Source organism: Chiloscyllium punctatum, chromosome 32 (assembly GCF_047496795.1).
Source record: "Chiloscyllium punctatum isolate Juve2018m chromosome 32, sChiPun1.3, whole genome shotgun sequence".
Lineage (NCBI taxonomy): Eukaryota > Metazoa > Chordata > Chondrichthyes > Orectolobiformes > Hemiscylliidae > Chiloscyllium > Chiloscyllium punctatum.
Genome location: NC_092770.1, coordinates 36119631 through 36141044, shown reverse-complemented (window position 1 = coordinate 36141044; position 21414 = coordinate 36119631). Strand labels below are relative to the sequence as shown.

The 21414-nt window shown below is 41.2% G+C and overlaps 1 protein-coding gene across 7 annotated transcripts in view; it reads right to left on the bottom strand.

Annotated features, from left to right (window-relative positions):
• The window catches only part of LOC140458056 (dedicator of cytokinesis protein 4-like), a 488962-nt gene that overhangs the window by 81798 nt on the left and 385750 nt on the right, over positions 1–21414 (bottom strand). For all 7 annotated transcript variants that reach the window (XM_072552082.1, XM_072552088.1, XM_072552083.1 and 4 more), the window contains 3 exons: positions 15524–15610; positions 15277–15381; positions 8148–8289 (listed from right to left, as the gene is read on the bottom strand). In XM_072552082.1, coding sequence (XP_072408183.1) covers positions 8148–8289; positions 15277–15381; positions 15524–15610 — 334 coding nt within the window. The remainder of the gene's footprint in view (positions 1–8147; positions 8290–15276; positions 15382–15523; positions 15611–21414) is intronic.

Sequence of the window (21414 nt, the reverse complement as noted above, 5' to 3'; positions counted from 1 at the left end):
GAAACGTAGATAAGCTGCAGAGCTGGGCTGAGAGGTGGCAAAAGGAGTTTAATGCAGACAAGTGTGCGGTGATTCACTTTGGTCGGAGTAACCGGAATGCAAAGTACTGGGCTAATGGTAAGATTCTTGGTAGAGTAGATGAGCAAAGAGAACTCGGTGTCCAGGTACACAGATCCTTGAAAGTTGCCACCAGGTTGACAGGGCTGTTCAGAAGGCCTACACAGTGTTTTAGCTTTTATTAATAGAGGGATCGAGTTCCGGAACCATGAGGAATGCTGCAGCTGTACAAAACTCTGGTGCGGCCGCACGTGGAGTATTGTGTACAGTTCTGGTCACCACGTTATAAGAAGGATGTGGAAGCTTTAGAAAGGGTGCAGAGGAAATTTACTAGGATGTTGCCTGGTATGGAGGGAAGGTCTTACAAGGGAAGGCTGAGGGACTTGAGGCTGTTTTCGTTGGAGAGAAGAAGGTTGAGAGGTAACTTAATAGAGACCTATAAAGATAAGCAGAGGGTTAGATAGGGTGGACAGGGAGAGCCTTTTTCAAGAATGGTGACGGCGAGCACGAAGGGGCATAGCTTTAAATTGAGAGGTGATAGATATAGGACAGATGTCAGAGGTAGTTTCTTTACTCAGAGAGTAGTAAGGGTATGGAATGCTTTGCCTGCAACAGTAGTGGATTCATCAACTTTAAGTACAATTAAGTCGTCATTGGACAAGCATATGGATGTACATGGAATAGTGTAGGTTAGATGGGCTTCAGATTGGTATGACAGGTCGGCGCAACATCGAGGGCCGAAGGGCCCGCACTGCGTTGTAATGTTCTATGTTCTAAAACAGGTCAATTTCAGTGTCAATAGACTACTCCTCCATCTCCTAAATAAGAAATAGTTATATGTTACTTTTGCATCCTTGTTAAGCTAGTTTTGCAACATTGACCCCACATTCTGAGTGAAAAATTTTTCTTATGGATATATTAAATATCAAGTCTTGTATTTTAATGAGATTTAAAGCATTCAGATATGCCTAAAATGCATTTTACTATTAATTCTTGAAGAAAATATCCGTCATTTTGAAAGAATGATGTTTTCTCTCTCTAGTGCACATACTTAGAAGTTTAGCAACATATTTCCTTCATAGAAACATAGAAAATAGAAGGCCCTTCAAGGCTACACCATCATTTAATATTATCATGGCTGATTCTCCAACTTAGTACTTTGTTCCCGCTGTCACCCCATACCCTTTCATCCCTTTAGCTCAAAAACAGATTCAGTTACTTTTCTGACAGAAAAGAACAATGATACATTGTTATGACCATTAAACAATAACAGGGTGAAGTTATGAAGGAAAATACTTACTGCAGTGGTATGAAGTTTGCCAGTACCAGCAGCAGTGGGAGGAATGTAAGTGAGGACCAGGGGCCTGCTGGGAAAGTAAACTTAAAATTATATAAACTTACCTCGTGAATAGGCAGAGCGCATGCCGAGCAGGAGCGCACATGGGATTGCTGAGTAAGTGAAGTAATATATTTGGATGGTTGTGTTACCAGAAACACTACTTCGGGAGTGTCTTCCACCCATCCTCCTCCTCTAAATAAAAATAAAGTTCTGTGTGGAAGACTAATAAGGAAACTAGTTTTTTAAAATTCTTTATTTTTCTACAGTCTCTTTGGGAACTTAGAACAGTGGGGATGGCAGTTAGGGCAGTTGAATGTTCCTCCTGCAGAATGTGGGAGGGAAGGGTCACCACTAGTGTCCCTGCTGACATCACCTGCAGGAAGTACACCCAACTCCAGCTCCTCGAAAACCACGTTAGGGAACTGGCGATATAGCTGAATGAACTTCGGATCATTAGGGACACGGAGTGGATCATTGAGAAGAGCTACAGGGACGTAAAAATGTGTTGCTGGAAAAGCGCAGCAGGTCAGGCAGCATCAAAGGAGAAGGAAAATCGACGTTTCGGGCATAAGTCCTTCTTCAGGAATGAGGAGGGTGTGCCAAGCAGGCGAAGATAAAAGGTAGGGAGGAGGGACTTGGGGGAGGGGCGTTGGGAATGTGATAGGTGGAAGGACGTTAAGGTGAGGGTGATAGGCCGGAGAGGGAGTGGGGGCAGAGAGGTCGGGAAGAAGATTGCAGGTCAAGAAGGCAGTGCTGAGTCTGAGGTTTGGGACTGAGAAAAGGTGGGGGGAGGGGAAATGAAGAAGCTGGAGAAATCTGTATTCAGCCCTTGTGGTTGGAGGGTTCCTAGGCGGAAGATGAGGCACTCTTCCTCCAGGCGTCGTGTTGCCATGGTCTGGCGATGGAGGAGGCCAAGGAGAGGGAATGGGAGGGCTTATGCCCGAAACATCGATTCTCCTTTGATGCTGCCTGACCTGCTGCGCTTTTCTAGCAACATATTTTTAAGCTCTGATCCCCAGCATCTGCAGTCCTCACTTTCTCGTAGTCACACCTTGGGTACAAGAAGGCGGCAAATGGGTTCCCATCAGGGGATAGAAAGGGAACTGGCAGGCAGTGCAGGGAACCCCTGTGACTATTCCCCTCAATAACAAGTAGATCGCTTTGGACACTGTTTGCTTGGGGGGGGGGGGGGGGCGGGCGGGGGTTGGAATTTACCAGGGGTAAGCCATGGAGTACAGGTCTCTGGCACAGAGTCTGTCCCTGTCACTCAGAGAAGGGGGGAGATGATCAGACCATGATGGGGATTCCATATAATTAGGGGACAGATAGAAGGTTCTGTGGGAACAAGAGTGAGATTCACAGTTGGTGTGTTAACTCCCAGGTGCCAAGGTCCGTGATGTCGCTGAATGTGTTTTTGGGATCCTCGAGGTGGTGGGGGGGGAGCAGGCCCAAGTAATGGTCCACATCGACACCAACGACATAGGTAGGAAGAGAGATGGGGATTTAAGGCAGAAATTCAGGGAGGTAGGGGGGAAGCTTAGAGCTAGAACAAAGAGAGTTATCATCTCTGGTCTGTTGCCCATGCCACGTGCTAGCAAGGTGAGGAATAGGGAGAGAGAGGAGTTGAACACATGGCTACAGTGGTGGTGCAGAAGGGAGGATTTCGGATATCTGGATAATTGGGCTCATTCAGGGATGGGTGGGACCTCTACAAACAGGATGGTCTACACCTGAACCAGAAGGGTACCAATATCCTGGGGGGGTAAATTTGCTAATACTCTTCGGGAGGGTTTAAATTAAATCAGCAGGAGGATGGGAACCAAAATTGTCGTTCCAACGTCCGGGTGGTTGAGAGTAATAAGGTCAGAAATGAGGTTTCGAGGTCGCAAGAGTTCACCAGCAAGCAGGAAGGTGATTTGAAGTGTATCTACTTCGACGCCAGGAACACTCGGAATAAGGTGGGTGAACTTGCAGCATGGCTTGGTACCTGGGACTTCGATGTTGTCTCCGAAATGGCCACATGGATAGAGCAGGGACAGGAATGGTTTTTGCAGGTTCTGGAATTTAGATGTTTCAATAAGAACAGAGATGATGATAAAAGCTGGGTGGGGGGTGTGGCATTGTCAGTCAAGGATAGTATTATGGTTGCAGAAAGGGCATTTGAGGACTTGCCTACTGAGTTAGTATGAGCTGAAGTTAGAAACAGGAAAGGAGAGGTCACCCTGTTGGAAGTTTTCTACAGGCTTCTGAATAGTTTCATAGATGTAGACAAAAGGATAGCAAAGACGATTCTGGATAAGAATGAGAGTAACAATGTAGTTGTTATGGGGGCCTTTAACTTTCCAAAAATGACCGGAAATACTATAGTTCGAGCACTTTAGATGGATCAGTTTTTGTCCAAAGTGTGCAGGATGGTTTCCTGACACAGTATGTCAACAAGCCAACAAGGAGTGAGGTTACACTGGATTTGGTACTGGGTAATAAACCCAGACAGGTGTTAGATTTGGAGGTAAGTGAAGACTTTGGTGACAGTGACCCTTTCCGTCAATATTCACACTGGAAAAAGGCAATGCTGTCAAGGAGAATATTAAGATACAGGCTACTAGACTAGACCAGATGGGATTGACGTTTACAAGGAGGTGGGTGTTAGAGGAAGTGTGAAAATAGATAAGTTCCCTGAGCTGGATGGGATTTATCCTAGGATTCTCTGGGAAGCCAGGCAGGAGATTGCAGAGCTGTTGTCTTTAATCTTTATGTCATCATTGTCTACAGAAATAGTGCCAGAAGACTGGAGGAAAGCAAATGTTGTTCCCTTGTTCAAGAAGGGAAGCAGAGACAACCCTGGTAATTATAGACCATACAGCCTTACTTCGGTTGTGGGTAAAGTGTTGGAAATGGTTATTAGAGATAGGACTTATAATCATCTAGAAAGGAATAATGATTAGGGGCAGTCAACACTGTTTTGTGAAGGGTAGGTCGTGCCTCACAAACCTTATTAAGTTCTTTGAGATGGTGACCAGACAAGTGGGTACAGTGGTTGGTGTGGTGTATATGGATTTCATTAAGGTGTTTAAGGTACCCCACGGTAGGCTATTGCACAAAATACAGAAGCATAGGATTGAGGGTAATTTAGCAGTTTGGATCAGAAATTGGCTAGCTGAAAGAAGACACAGGTGGTTGTTGATGGGAAATGGTCATCCTGATATTCAGTTCCTAGTGGTGTACTGCAAGGATCTGTTTTAGGGCCACTGCCATTTGTCATTTTTATAAGTAACCTTGATGAGGGTGTAGAAGGATGGGTTAGTAAATTTGCAGATGACACAAAAGTTGGTGGAGTTGTGGATAGTGCTGAAGGATGTTGCAGGTTACAGACACAGATAAGCTGGAGAGCTGGGTGGCAAATGGAGTTTAATGTGGACAAGTATGAGGTGATTCACTTTGGAAGGTGCAACAGGAATAAAGAGTACTGGGCTAATGGTAAGATTCTTGACAGTGTAGATGAGCAGAGAGATCTCTGTGTCCATGTACATAGATCCCTGAAAATTGCTACCAGGTTGATAGGGTTGTTAAGAAGGTGTACTGTGTGTTAGCTTTTATTGGTAGAGGGATTGAGTTCGACAGCCATGAGGTCATGTTGCAGATGTACAAAGATCTGGTGTGGCCGCACCTGGAGTATTGCATAAAATTCTGGTCACCGCATTATAGGAAGGATGTGAAAGCTTTGAAAAGGGTTCAGAGGAGATTTACTAGAATGTTGCATAGTATGGAGGCAGGGTCTTATGAGTAAAGGTTGAGGGATTTAAGGTTGTTTTCGTTAGAGAGAAGGTTGAGAGGTGACTTAATTGAGATAATCAGAGGGTTAGATAGGGTGGACAGTGAGAGCCTTTTTCCTCTGATGGTGATGGCTAGCATGAGGGGACATAGCTTTAAATTGAGAGGTGTTCAATATAGGACAGATATCAGTGTAGTTTATTTACTCAGAGAGTAGTAGGAGCATGGAACACACTGCCTGCAACAGTAGTAGACCTGCCAACTTTAAGGGCATTTAAATGGTCATTGGATAGACATATGAATGAACATGGAATAGTGTAGGTTAGATGGACTTCAGCTTGGTTCCACAGGTCGGTGCAACATCAAGTGCCAAAGGGCCCGTCCTACACTGTAATGTTCTATATTCGATGAAGGGCATTGTATACACTTTCAGTATTTGACTTTATTGAGATTTATAAATTCATCAGGTGCATGGACAGGGTAAATAAGCAAGGTCCTTATCCTAGGGTTTGGGGTGGGGGGGGGGGGGGGGGGGTGGGGGGAGAATGTGGGGAAGGAGTCCAAAACTAGAGGACACAGGCTTAAGATGAGAGGGAAAAGATTTAAAAAGGACCTGAGGGGTAACCTTTTCGTGCAGAGATGGTGCATGTATGAAAGGAACTGCCACAGCAAGTGGAGGAAGTGGGTACAATTTCAACATTTAAAAGGCATCAGGATGGGTACGTGAATAGAAGGGGTTCAGAGGGATATGGGCCAAACACTGGCAAATGTGACTAGGTCAGATTGGGTTTTCTAGTCGGCACAGTCAAGTTGAATCAAAGTATCTGTTTCAGTGCTGTATGACTCTACAATATATTCTTCATATTAATAGCAGCAAGTCACTGGTCTGACAAAACAAATTACTAAGCGATAAATCATTGAGAGTATACCACAGTGTCATGATTAGTGAAAACAAAACTGTCATCACAAAAGCATTTATTCTGCTTTGAGTAGGGTGCATTAGTGCATTGAATATCATATTTTTGGGTTAGATCCTATAAAAAATCTGAAATCTTAGAAAACAGAAAATATGTATGCTCTTAAAAAAATTGGTATTGTTGTTTTCTCAGTGCCATCATTTACTGTTAGAAAGAAAGGTAAATTACAGCCATGCTCTATGACTCACAAAAAAAACCATTCTGTGCATTAACTATTTCTTAGGTACATCATGTTTCACAGAAGGGGACTTAAAGAGATTGGATCACAAATTAAAAAAAAACACTAATAATCCTATGTGCTCAAGATTTAATTTCAAGATACATGTTCTAACAGGAAGTACTTGCCATCTGTTCCATGTTATTTTTACTGCTGGGATTGGGTTCTATCTTTAATCATCACACTATTTAATGATATGCAGATAAGAACAGATCTGAACTACATTGTGCCACATCATTACTTGCTACTTTTCAGAAAATAGCATAAAACACAGCATGTGATTACATTAGAAAAACACCTTTTCAGCCACAGTCAACTAATGAACTACATTGTGCAAAACAAAGGTTTCTTTTTGTAACTCCTCACAGCTGTAAAGCATTACAGCAATCTGGAAAAATATAGATGGATTGCAGTTTTATAGAAACTCTGATCAATTATAGATCATATCCTTTTCTAAACTGATTGTCAAAAAACGTCCAGATCAAGCATTTAGAATAGTTTTTCTATCACAAAAGTTTTTGTTGGTAATAGGTTTACCATCATTGTAATTGAATGCTTTTCTACTGTGATATGACATGTCAAATATGTTACGCTTGAACAGAAATCTTGATCTTACTGAAGCATGAGACCCGAGTTGTGTTTTAAAATGTTCTAGTTCAATCCCAGCAAGTTGAATGTGCTGTAGTTTAACAATTGACAGTATCATACTCTTAAATTGCTGTTAAGTTTAAAAATGTGGACATTTTTCTCAAGTAAGTTATCGGCCAATGTGACAATCCAATAAACATCTGTTGAGGGAGATGTCTGGAAGATGGATCATGTCAGTGATGCAAAATCACTGGGGAGTTGGGAAGCAGAAAATTTAAGGTGTATTTTAAGAATTTTATTTCACATACTGGAATTAAAATAAAAATTATAGGTGAACATTTTAATATATTGGACATCAAGTCAACTGTGTGCAATAGTTCTGAGCTTTCAACAAAGAGACATGGAAAAAATAAAATAATTAAATATTTCTCAAGTCACTGAGACCAGCAACTGTTCTTTGGGCCATTTTATATTGTTTGTAGATTCAAATATAGACATTTTGGTCGTGAAGGAAAAATCAAAATAGTCAGTATATCAGGAATCAAATTATCTTATCTTCCTTAATTTTGGTAATGGAGATAGAGGTGTGGTATATGTAGATAGTGGGATTGTGACGATAGTGGGAAAGAGGAAGACAAAAATGTTAACACATAGGGAATATCACTTTTGATGTGGTATGTCACAAAGTAGAAAGATAACAAGGTGCTTCCAGAAATTTGTTGAACAAAGTTCAAGTGGTTTATCAACTACATTGTGACCTTGAGACATGTTGTGTCTTTGGAAAACAAAATCCAGTTTTAATTCAGCAACATAAAGAGGTAGGTTGGAGGAATTTTCTTGGATAATACCCTTCTTGATTGTTTTTGTTGCTATGAATTGTTGAGATAGCAGAATTGTGCAATCAAAATCATTAAATTCTACCTGATGTGCAATTATATCACACCATTCAAAGTGCAGCAGTTAGAGTTTCATTATTTAAAGTCAGCAACATCTTCTATAATAGAAGCATGAACAAAAACCATTTCTAAAGAAAAAAATTATAATTCCTATAATAAACTGTATAGCTTCATTTTATCGATCTAGGCTTTACTACAATGTCTGATAACAAATTTAATATTCAAATTAATTTAAGACAACTCATCTGCACAATAGTCCTTTACGTTCACGTCTGACCTATTCCACTCTTTTCTTAGGATACACTGTGCATCAGCCTGAAAAATGGTCTCTTCAGGCTGGTTGGCATGCTGCATAGCAATTGCATGTGGGAACTCATTCAACATTCGCTGTTGGAAGGCCTCCAATCGCTCATAGTCGTGTCCTCGACAGACAAACTCCTTGTTCTGTTAGAAATTAAACATGAAGAGGCAATTACCAGACAGACAGTGAACACAGTACAACACAATCTAAGGAAAATAACTGTGTTTTAACAGTGACCTGATCAGTGACAGGCAGAGAGGGTTGTGCTAAATGTTACAGGAATTTAGAAAAGTGTGGGGAAGTGGGGAAGATTGCTACTGTGTGACTGTGACAACTGCATTTACAATCACGGAACGACCACAAAGAGCTCACAAAAGAAAATCTGCAACAGTGTGGAGGAAAAAGTGGAAAATGTTTGACATGTCAGCTAGTCTTCTGCTGTACCAATGATGGTTATACTTGCAGCTCCATCAAGCAATATCAAGTTGAAGTCCAGTGTAATGTCATGTCATTGGCTTTCATCCTGGGTTTACTTTGAGCAGTCAACTTTACTCAAGCAGCAAAAGCTACTGCTATTTTTCTAGGTTAGTGAAAATAGTCAAGGGTTGCAAGAACCATACAGTTTGCACATCCCACATTAACGTAGTATGTCATATCTGTGCTTTAAAAATCTAAGTAGCATTTAGAAGTAGTAATATAGAACATGGTTGAACAAAAACAAACTCAAATTGAGGTGCCATGAAATAGAACTGGAGGTGATTGAAAAGGTGTGCGGGGGGTGGTGAAGACAAGAGCATGAAAGCATAGCATCCTGCTGACTGGCAGCTCATCATTCACCTAGTGGGGTTGGGGTTCAGCATTTCACTGATCTGTAGGACTGTAAGCTGCAGAAGATGCTTATGGCCTATGTTCTGATTATCTCTGGCTCCAAGGCAGAGCACAAGTCTGAGCTCAGAGTCTGCACAGTAATAGCAGGAGCATCAGCTGTTGTGATGGTCCAATTGCACCGTCCCTGGATGAAGTCATATTCTCCAAGGGAGACTTTAAATTAATAATGATCTGAGAGATAACAATGCACAGGCTGGAAGTAAACTTCTCTGAACTTCTTTTTTGCAGTTCTGATATAATTACTTGAGTAAAATGAGCTGCTTTTCCCCCTCATTATTGGAGTCTTCCTGAAGTGGGGAGTTTATGCTTCAGCTATACAGGACATTGGTGACATCCTGGTCATCATACATATGGAAGGATGTTAACGTACTTGAAGCAGTTCAGTGATGGTTTACAGGACAATTACCTGGAAAAAGCAGATTGCCTTCTGGCAAAAGGCTTGGCCTGTATCCTTTGGAGTTTAGAACAGTCAAAGGAGCCTTATTTGAAACATCAAAGATCCTGAGCAAACTTGACTGGGTGGGTGTCGAAAGGATGATTCCACTTGAGAATTCAAGAAAGAAGATTGGGATTCTCTTGGGAGAATCTAGAAATAGGGGTCATAGTTTAGAAATAAGGGTGCTCACTTTGAAGACAGGTGAGGAAACATCTTTTCTCTCAGAGGGTTACATGTCTTTGGACTTCCCTTCCTCAAAGTGGTGGATGCAGAAATGTTAAATATTTTTAAAGGCAGAGGTAGATAGATTCTGGATTATCAAGAGATGTAAGATTTTTGGGATATGCAGAAATGTGCAGTTGAGATTAAAATCAGGTCAACCATGATTTGACTGAATGGCAGAGCAGGCTCAAAGGGCTGAGAGAGGCCTACTCTGTTTCTAGCTTGCATGTCCCTGAAGTTTAAATCTGTCACAGTGCTGTGAAAGCACCACATGTTCTGGTGAAATATTCCTGTGACTGCCCGGAAGTGCTGAATGCTCACTCAGTATCAAGCCCTTTCCCCACTTCACCACCTAGCCCTCGCCACTCCCTTTATCTGCAGCTCCCCCCAGTCCTGAAGAAGGGTTACACTCCAAACGTCGACTTCGCCACCTCCTGATGCTGCCTGCGCTGCATTCTTCCAGCCTCCTGTCTGTCTATACGCAAATCTCAGCCAGAGTGAATATATCTGTGCTAGTATTTGGCAGTGATGAAATACATAACAGTGTTTCCTCAGAACGACTCTAATCCTTGGAGGCTGCTATTTCAATTTCAATACCACTATGCTGGAGGTGGGGGGAGGGAGCTTTTAATCACAATCTTGTTATGCATTGGCTGGAAAACTGAGGAACTGTCCTTGCTTCCTTAAGGTAATTGAAGATTTTGAGATGTTGGTGGTGATCCTCCTGGAACTGACCTCCTCAAAAAGTTGCTCAAGCTGCCCTTATGAAGTTGAGGTTCTGGGATCTTCCTTGACATAGGATGCAAAGAGAACATCCTCTTCATTCGCACAACTTCCAGGTGCATCACAACGTGCAGTAATTTCTTCCTCGTTCAATTAAACAGGGGAATGCCACTTTGCTTAACGTGCACAACCACGTTACAACATGATTTGCACTCCAATTAGCTAACAGGTCAGCAACTCAAGAGGAAAACCAACCAGTATGATTCTAAAAAGGTCTACAAGTCTAAAAGAAAACTCATGCCTGTTTATCGCTGCAGTAAGTACATTCTGATTGGACATTGAAACACACCTGGGCCAGGGACCGAGGAATGCTGCCAATACTATATGTTACAGGGTTCAGTTTTCCATGTGAAAGAATACTACACATGTAGAAAATAAATGGTATCTAGGCAGGTTCATTAAAATCACAAACTGAACAACAAATGGATTCATGAAGTTAATCTGGAAAACAAATAACAGGGAGACTAGTTCAAAGTATGTCAGGAATAAATGTTAAAAACTAAGAAACAGTAACTATGGAATTAGTGGAAGTAATTCATAGAAAATGGATTGCAGAGCCATTTTTGGAGAGAACAAAATGCAGATTATGGTCAGAAAGGCTGAATCAAATGATGTTTTTCAATATTGTGTCTCAGTTAGAATTGTTCTTCTGAAAACTACACTTCTGATCTACAGGCAAATGAAAGTCAGAAGCAGGTGCTGCCCTATAATGCAGAAGAGGAAAATGGGAAAGCAATCACTCTGAACTTCTCTTTTTGTGTTACCAGTTTTACAACAATATTGGCCAAGCGCTCTGGGAGCAGGTCACCCATCTATCCACACTTATTCTCAAAAACACACTGAAGTGAGAACAGAGGAATCCCCCTGATAAAAGGTAAACATATGCGGTCTTTGCTTTTGAGTGACAAGTCTGAAATAGCATAACTCCATGGTGCTCTGACTATGGTGACACGCAGTTAAAAAAGATATAATTCCAGAATACAAAAGTTGTGAAATAACCTCTCAAAAACATGCATTTATAACATGGTAATATTGACACTAGCATAAGGGGTCAAGGTAAGTGTGCTCTGAATTAATCACATTGAGTGTGGGCTTTAATAATCCACCCACAACTTCATACACAATTAGGCTTTTAGGTTTAAAGATGATGGGATGGAATAAAAAAAAACTGCTAAATGTGATGATTGCAAGGAACAAAACAAACACTTTCATGTATACATCTCTATGCTATATAAGTGAAATAGAAATATCAAAGTAGATTTGATTACATTCATTGTATTGTTTATTCATAGTTTCTGACATTTCAAAAGATTAAAAATCCAATGGTTAAGATTTCTGGTTTGAAAACTAACAAAATTATAAGGGAATCATGACCAATCATCCATTATGTAAAACATTATCAATTCATTGTATTCCTCCTCCTTAATTTAGAAAAAATAAATTTTAATTAGACTAAATAAATGTCAATTGCCATTTTTCCTTTTAGATTCTCACCCTCCCGTGTGGTGCAATATTTCCTCAGTTAAAAGATAGCCTGCCACAAGGTCAATATTTAACGCTGCTCTTCTTGCAACTGTCAAGTTGACGCGATGACTTTAAAGGACATACCATCCACCATCTAGATTGTTTACACTCCAGTGGAGAAAATGCTTCATTTTCACCTTTTTTTGGGTCGTGTCATACCAGATGCCATCCGCAGCCTGGAAGCCAATCGGCTGACCTTGCTCTCAGGTACTTTTCCATGCTCTGAACTGCTGGTGGCTGATGTGTTTTGGTCTCCATTTGTTATTTTACCCCCAACAGTGGAAAACTCATGTCCAGGATTCATCACTTGTAGAAAGGAGATGCAAAATCATATCTGACTATTTGTTGTAGTTTTAGTCTGCTGTACTCAGAATTCTTAGTTAAAGTTTCAAAGAAGGTGGGTCACTCAGTGTTGCATTGTAGTTAAATGATTCTTTTTGTGCAAAAAATAGAGTAGATTTTGACCTTTTGCTGATTATCTGGTGGTGCAATGAGGCAGCACTTCACAGATTAAAAGAAATGCTCTTCCAAGGCATTATTTTGTGGACCAGACCTTACTGAAATTGCACGTGAACTGTCACCAGCAAGGTACATTGAATACTGGAGGTGTGCGCAACTGGGGAGTGGATCAACATTTCCACAAAGCTGTGAACATGCAGCAGTCTGTAACATTCCCTACAAGTCTTGTTTTGTGCTAAGATATATGTGAGACCTTGTAAAACATGTGGCATACAAATATCTGGCCACAGAAGACCGAAGGTTGGCAAACGTGGTGCCACTGTTTAAGAAGGGTGGTAAAGACAAGCGAGGGAACTATAGACCGGTGAGCCTGACCTCAGAGGTGGGCAAGGTGTTGGAGGGAATCCTGAGGGAAAGGATGTACATGTATTTGGAAGGGCAAGGACTGATTAGGGATAGTCAACATGGCTTTGTGCGTGGGAAATCATGTCTCACAAACTTGATTGGGTTTTTTGAAGACGTAACAAAGAAGATTGACGAGGGCAGAGCAGTAGATGTGATCTATATGGACCTCAGTAAGGCGTTTGACAAGGTTCTCCATAGGAGACTGATTAGCAAGGTTAAATCTCATGGAATACAGGAGAACTAGCCATTTGGATACAGAACTGGCTCAAAGGTAGAAGACAGACGGTGGTGGTGGAGGGTTGTTTTTTAGACTGGAGGCCTGTGACCAGTGGAGTGCCACAAGGATCGGTGCTGGGTCCTCTATTTTTTGTCATTTACATAAATGATTTGGATGCAAACATAAGAGGTTCAGTTAGTAAGTTTGCAGATGACATCAAAATTGAAGGTGTAGTGGACAACGAAGAGGATTACCTCAGATTACAACAGTATCTTGACCACATGGGCCAATGGGCTGAGAAGTGGCAGATGGAGGTAAAAACAATGACTGCAGATGCTGGAAAGCAAATACTGGATTAATGGTGCTGGAAGAGCACAGCAGTTCAGGCAGCATCCAACGAGCAGCGAAATCGACGTTTCGGGCAAAAGCCCTTCATCGGGAATAAAAGCTTTTATTCCTGATGAAGGGCTTTTGCCTGAAACGTTGATTTCGCTGCTCGTTGGATGCTGCCTGAACTGCTGTGCTCTTCCAGCCCCATTAATCCAGTAAGTGGCAGATGGAGTTTAATTCAGATAAATGCGAGGTGCTGTGTTTTGGGAAAGCAAATCTTAGCAGGACTTATACACTTAATGGTAGGGTCCTAGGGAGTGTTGCTGAACAAAGAGACCTTGGAGTGCAGGTTCATAGCTCCTTGAAAGTGGAGTCGCAGGTAGATAGGATAGTGAAGAAGGCATTTGGTATGCTTTCCTTTATGGTCAGAGTATTGAGTACATGTTGGGAGGTCATGTTGCAGCTGTACAGAACTTTGGTTAGGCCACTGTTGGAATATTGCATGCAATTCTGGTCTTCTTCCTATCAAAAAGATGTTGTGAAACTTGAAAGGATTCAGAAAAGATTTACAAGGATGTTGCCAGGGTTGGAGGATCTTAGCTACAGGGAGACACTGAATAGGCTGGGGCTGTTTTCCCTGAAGCGTCGGAGGCTGAGGGGTGACCTTGTAGAGGTTTACAAAATTATGAGGGGCATGGATAGGATAAATAGACAAAGTTTTTTCCCTGGGGTCGGGGAGTCCAGAACTAGAGGGCATAGGATTAGGGTGAGAGGGGAAAGATATAAAAGAGACCTAAGGGGCAACTTTTTCACGCAGAGGGTGTTTCCTGTATGGAATGAGCTGCCAGAGTATGTGGTGGAGGCTGGTACAATTGCAACATTTAAGAGGCATTTGGATGGGTATATGAATAGGAAGGGTTTAGAGGGATATGGGCCGGGTGCTGGGAGGTGGGACTAGATTGGGTTGGGATATCTGGTTGGCATGGACAGATTGGACCGAAGGGTCTGTTTTCACGCTATACATCTCCATGACTCTATGAGAAAGCAATGCAACTATATTTTAAAGAGAAGGTTCAGTGTGATGACAGCTACCCAGATTATTTTTGTTGTATCTAGAGGGGCATTCCTGCTTCTCCACTGGGGAGGAGGTTGGCAATGCAACAATTGACTAAGCTGCTTCACCTCCCTCACCTGTATTTTTACTCCATCAGTGGCTAACTAAAATGCCAAAGGGTCCTCATTAAGATCACATGGTCATATGCCCCTTTCAAAATTGAATCGATTGCATTGCTGGTGGAAATGTGATGGTAACTCCTCCCATCCCATTTTGATGTGATTTCAAAATTTACCCCAATTTCGTAAAAAGTAGTTAAATGTGAGTCACTTATTTCAGTCTTTAATGTGCATATAAAATATTTCATATAGGAGTGAAGAATATCACTTTTACAAATCTGTATAACCCACAAGCACTTTGAATACGAAATTGTGATTCAAGATCATGTGGGGAAAATTATGTCTCATGACACACTGGTTTAAGATTTCTATCTCGTACTCCATAATTAAAAAGCTAGTTCGTGGTGTTTGAGAATCTAGCTTCGAATCTCTCTTTTTCCCTCCTGATTCTGTTACATACCATGCTCAGCACTGATCAGCCCACATATCACATTAATGCAATACTTCTTGCTCAGACAAATGCTCTTCTTTCTGTGCAATTATTATACTGTCAAAACTCATCATTTGCTAACAAAATCTTTAACAAATGAACCATTCGCTAAAGTTTAATTACTACCTTTACACATTTACATTGTATTTTTGGCAAATGAATTTCTAATTTTAAATCACATACATTTTATATCATGTACTCACTCTTAAGAAGAAAGGAAATTTTTTCCCATAAAATCCAACCCTGAAAAACTCAGGTTCCAAACGCTGTTGATCCATTATTTTATCATAGAAAGCAGCCTCCATCATCTGAATAATGAATGCACAAATAAAACTGTGTGAATGGTACATCAGATGTAGCACTCCAAGTCCCTCCTGTTATCAAATGTCTTATTGTATATTTGCTATGTATTATGTATTTTTGAAGGATAATTGTTAAATGATATATTACCCTCATCTTGCTCAGATTGCGGTAATCATAGAAGGTCTCATATTGGTCTGCCAACTCCCGGCAAAGGATAATTCCATTTTCCCAACACTACGGAAGAACAAAAGAGAGCCCATTTTTGTACTCTAATAATACAGAAAACTCTTTGTGAAGACAGGAAGAAAACTAACAAAAGTCTCTATGTAGCATCATAACTGAAGTAATGAACAGGAAGATTGATCAGAGCAGATAAAGGCCATCCAGTTTCTGTTGCCATAAAGCACACCTACCTAATAATTATCTGATATCTTCTAAAACAGGGGAAAGTGTGCAGTGGGTTTGGCGTGGGGAAAAGGTAAGCAATGTACTTTTGTAAAGTCAGAGCACCATCCCTGGTGCTGGAAGTTCCAAGCTTAGTCAACCCTTTGTGTCAGACTCAATCAGCTGATACCTGAGCAAAGTAGCGTTGCTGCACTCTAAGTCACCACTGATAATTGACTGGCTGTCCTGAGTTATTAATGGAACATTGTCTTTTCAATGAGAGTCAGCACTGTTCCCACTTCAAACAAGTTTGAAAGCGAATACACTGACAGCTTGGATGGTCCTAGCTGGGCAAATAGCAGGAAGTTCTATTTTAATAGGCTGCATGACTTTAGTTGGTTAAATTCTAGTCATCTCCCTGTACACACTGGGATTGTTGTGATTCATCATTTGCCAACCGATGCCCAATCTGTCTGAATTTACTCACTGTGCAAGTCTCCACACCATCTTGGGCAAACAGAATATAGACATGAATTTCTTAGGTTTGCACAAAGGTCAAATAGTTGGCTGATGGAGAAAAATAAACTGCGCAAAACTGAAATTATGCTGTGTGCAGTTCCTGTTTGATATTTGGATCCTCTGGCTGACTTACATCTAAATGCTTAAAGGCTGGTCACATTCCAATGGCACTCTGGTTGTGCTCCCAGCAATAGTTTGGATGCATTATGCAGTGTAGATCCACTAATCTGCTGCGTTCATAGCTTTGCTAATTGACTACATTGTTTCGTGACCTGAGGATCAGATATCAGTTCTTGGGTCAAGGACAGATCCAGGATGCTTGTCCATGTAGTCTTTGACACACTGTGAGATAAGGGTAAATATTATTGGCCTTTACATACCACTAAGACTAAGGATATCATACCAGTGAATGGCATCTGTCCTAATTTGTATCATTGATTGTCACAGGTGAGGTGCTGGAAGACTGGAGGTTGGCTATCGTGGTGCCACTGTTTAAGAAAGGTGGTAAGGACAAGCCAGGGAACTATAGACCAGTGAGCCTGACGTCAATGGTGGGCAAGTTGCTGGAGGGAATTCTGAAGGGCAGGATGTACATGTATTTGGAAAGGCAAGGACTGATTAGGTTAGTCAACATGGCGCTGTGCATGGGAAATCATGTCTCACAAACTTAAATGAGTTTTTCTGAAAAAGCAATAAAGAGGATTGATGAGGGCAGAGCAGTAGATGTGACCTATCTGGACTTCAGGAAGGCGTTCAACAAGGTTCCCCATGGGAGACTGGTTAGCAAGGTTAGATCTCACTGAATACAGGGAGAACTAGCCATTTGGATACAGAACTGGCTCAAAGGTAGAAGACAGAGGATGGTGGTGGAGGGTTGCTTTTCAGACTGGAGACCTGTGATCAGTGGAATGCCACAAGGATCGGTGCTGGGTCCTCTACTTTTTTGTCATTTACATAAATGATTTGGATGCGAGCATAAGAGGTACAGTTCGTAAGTTTGCAGATGACACCAAAATTGGAGGTGCAGTGGGCAGTGAAGAAGGTTACCTCAGATTACAACGGGATCTTGACCAGATGGGCCAATGGCTGAGAAGTGGCAGATGGACTTTAATTCAGATAAATGAGGGGTGCTGCATTTTGGGAAAGCAAATCTTAGCAGGATTATACACTTAATAGTAAGGTCCTAGGGAGCGTTGCTGAACAAAGAGACCTTGGAGTGCAGGTTCATAGCTCTTTGAAAGTGGAGTCGCAGGTAGATAGGATAGTGAAGGCGGCGTTTGGTATGCTTTCCTTTATTGGTCAGAGTATTGAGTACAGGAGTTGAGAGATCATGTTGTGGTTGTACAGGTCATTAGTTAGGCCACTGTTGGAATATTGCATGCAATTCTGGTCTCCCTCCTATCGGAAAGATGTTGTGAAACTTAAAAGGGGCTGTTTTTCCTGGAGCGTCGGAGGCTATGGGGTGACCTTATAGAGGTTTACAAAATTGAGGGGCATGGATAGGATAAATAGACAAAGTCTTTTCCCTGGAGTCAGGGAGTCCAGAACTAGAGGGCATAGGTTTAGGGTGAGAGGGGAAAGACATAAAAGAGACCTAAGGGGCAACCTTTTCATACCGAGAGTGGTAGGTGTATGGAATGAGCTGCCAGAGGATGTGGTGGAGGCTGGTACAATTGCAACATTTAAGAGGCATTTGGATGGGCATATGAATAGGAAGGGTTTGGAAGGATTTGGGCTGGATGCTGTCAGATGGGACTAGATTGGGTGGGGATATCTGGTCGGTATGGATGGGTTGGACTGAAGGGTCTGTTTCCATGCTATACATCTCTATAATACAACGGTGATTTGCTTGTTAGTTAATGATACATCAGAAATGATATACTTAAGGCCTTCAAAACTGTTCCTTGGTGAATTGGTTTGATTGCAATGACCTGAGGAGGAATGTCAAATGATCTTGTCACCAATGGGATCATTTGTGCTTGAAAGATGCAAAAGTAATAGGTCAAAGAGCATTCATGTTTGAACAGTTTGGTATCAATTAAATGCAATCTGCAAATAGTGGGGTTTAAATTAAGGACCCAGTCTAAAACTGAACAGAATTCAATGCCATGATGTAAAGTGAAAGGTATTGAGATATTACCTATCAATACCTGTGGAAAGCATTTTGAAGTTTGACATGAGTTATTACTGGAACTAAGGAATGAGTTATGGAGATGGCTCATTGTAAATTAGTTTCACATAGATTTTCATGTTTAACGTACAATAGCACTCAGCAATAGGACAAATTTGAAACTCCAAACACAAGATCAAAACTTAGAAAAAGTTTGAAATCCGATTGTGGGAAAAGGAAATATATTTTTAAAATGACCAGAGGTGAATCTGAAGCTGAGCTTTCCTCGTTAATCCTGAAATCAAATCCTGAAATGTGCTCTAAGTAATATTTTTGGGTTGAGTATTCTCCAAAATGCACAAGTTATTTTTGACAGTTGTTTAATTCATGAAGAGTTGTCTGAGTTTAATTAGAGTAAAATTAGGTGTCTTCAAGGATCAAATCTCCTGTCAACTTCATGCAAAAAGCTGATTTTGCCTTTGTCATCATCCATGCATAGCCTATTCAATCAGAAAAGTTGAAGATCTCACAAATATTAAGTTGGGTAGTTGCAGAAAACAGACTGTTTTACACAATGCAGACTGTTTTGCTCAAGCTGCCTGTATAATGCACCACATCTAATATTCAGCTGCACTTTAGTTTGTACACCAAACTTTCCAGTCCTTCAGGATCCAATATATGCAGTGTATCCCACATTGATAGGTGAGGGATGTTCCGATGTATTTGACATTGAGGAACACACAGCGGTTCCTTCAAAGGGCTAGGTGAGAAGATTCAATTAAAATCTTATAAGGAATTCCTGAACTTTAAATATTTTCTAATGCCACCTCTATTGTCAGGGACACTTTCTAAAAACTGTGATATTTCCACTTTACAGTTTCATTTCTTGGAATCATAGAATCCCTGCAGTGTGGAAACAGGCCATTCATCCCACTGAGTCAATACTGACCCTCTGAAGACCCTTCCACCCAGACCCATCCCCCCTATCCTATCCCTGTACCCCAGCAATTCCTATGGCTAATTTATCTAACTTGCACATCCCTAGACACTGCAGAGTAACTTAGCATGGCCAATCCATGTAACCTGAACATCTCTGGACTGTGGGAGGAAACCAGAACAGCTGGCAGAAACCCACGCAGACATGGGTAAAATGGGCAAACTCCACAGAGACAGAGACAGAGACTGGAATTAAACCTGGGTCCCTGGTGCTGTGAGGCAGCACTCCTAACCACTGATCATTGTGTCGTCCTGTGTGTTCATCAATGACAATCCCACATATCTACGACTTGTCCACTTGCAACTATCCTCAGAATACCTTTTACAGAAGTGCAGTGGATTAATGAAAAGGCACTGATAACCATAAGCATGTTGTGTCAACAGACAGATGCTATATGAATGATACTTAAGGCTTGATTAAGTATTCTTCATTGTTGCCTGTATTGTAGTTCATTATTGTGGCATGCAGTTAATGCACAAAATATCACATGCCAAAGTGATCAATAAGGATATAGGTTGATGGGAGGGCGTTTACATTATAGTGGTAGTATCCCTATCTCAGAGCCAAGAGATTGGGTTCAAGTCCCACCTGCTCCAGAAGTAAGACTAACAGAATGATTTGGAAAGTATCTCCATCTTGATAAGACCTTCCCTGTGGCACAATGGGAACATCCCGACCCCTCCGCGATAGAAGGTCAAGGTTCAGGTCCCGCCTGTCCAAGGCATTTGTTGTAACATACCTGAATGAGTTGATTTAAAATATCTATAGCTTGATAGCTGCATCTGCTAATCTACAACCAACCAGATCTGTCAGTCCTAACACACTAATCTAATAATGGCCAATTTTGTTTTATCAAAAATAATACCTTCTTCATAAAATTTTTAAGTAAAATGCAAAATATTTTTGACTCAAATATTACAGAACTTGTAAGAAAATTCTACTTATCCAAGTACAATGTGTGAACAAATTTTCATAAATTCTTGGTCAGCAAGGAACCAGATGCAGAGATGAGCTATTTGCTTCAATGACACCAAAGGTTAACATACAGCAAAGTCAGCACAGCCACTTAATTTAACCTTAAAGCTGCTGAATATTTCTTTGCAGGTAATCTGCAATGTTGATTGCTGGTCGGTGAACATACCTAAAACCACGATGACCGCTTGTGTCAAATAGACCACCAACCCCTGGAAGCACTTCACATAGCTCCCCATTCACCAGCCTTCATCAGATAGTGGGGGCATGAGGTGCCTCATTTACATGCTGTCACGCTCATACCTTGGATTTTCTTTTTATTTTAGTTTTGTCAGTTTTTTAAAATGTTTTTATTCTTGGTAACGTGAGCAAAATCAGCTAATCTGTTGAAATTTTTTTGAAGCTTTTCAAAAAGTGAAAAGATATTTTTTATCTTCTTGTTCTTTCCTTCCCTTTAATTCCTTTACTTTTGTTTTTTAAAAAAGCTCAATCTTACTGCAAGGTGATCTTACTTCACACATCCAAAAGACAGCTGCAGCTGTGAATAATTTTGCAAATTAGTTGACCCCACTTGCGATCATCGAATTACCATTCTGACTAGATTCGCCCAAGGCTTTAGCCATGATGACAGAATTATGACAGTAGACAAAAAATAGCTACATTAGTTAGACATCATTTTCAGATAATTCAAGCTGTAAATGTGAAGAAATCTCAGTGGTGAGGCTGAAGAGTTATGGATGTAAGTTTGCTCGCTGAACTGGAATTTAGATTGAATAGAATAGAATCCCTATAATGTGGAAATAAGCTATTTGGCCCAATAATTCCATACCGAGCCTCTGAAGAGTTTACCCCTGACTAGTGCACCTACCCATCCCTAGGCAATTTAGCTTGGCCAATTCACCTAACCTGCACATCTCTAGATTGTGGGAGGAAACCGGAGCACCCTGAGGAAACCCACGCAGACATAGGGATAATGTGCAAACTCCACACAGATAGTCACCTGAGGCTGGAATTGAACCCAGGTCCTTGGCACTGTGAGGCAGCAGTACTAACCAC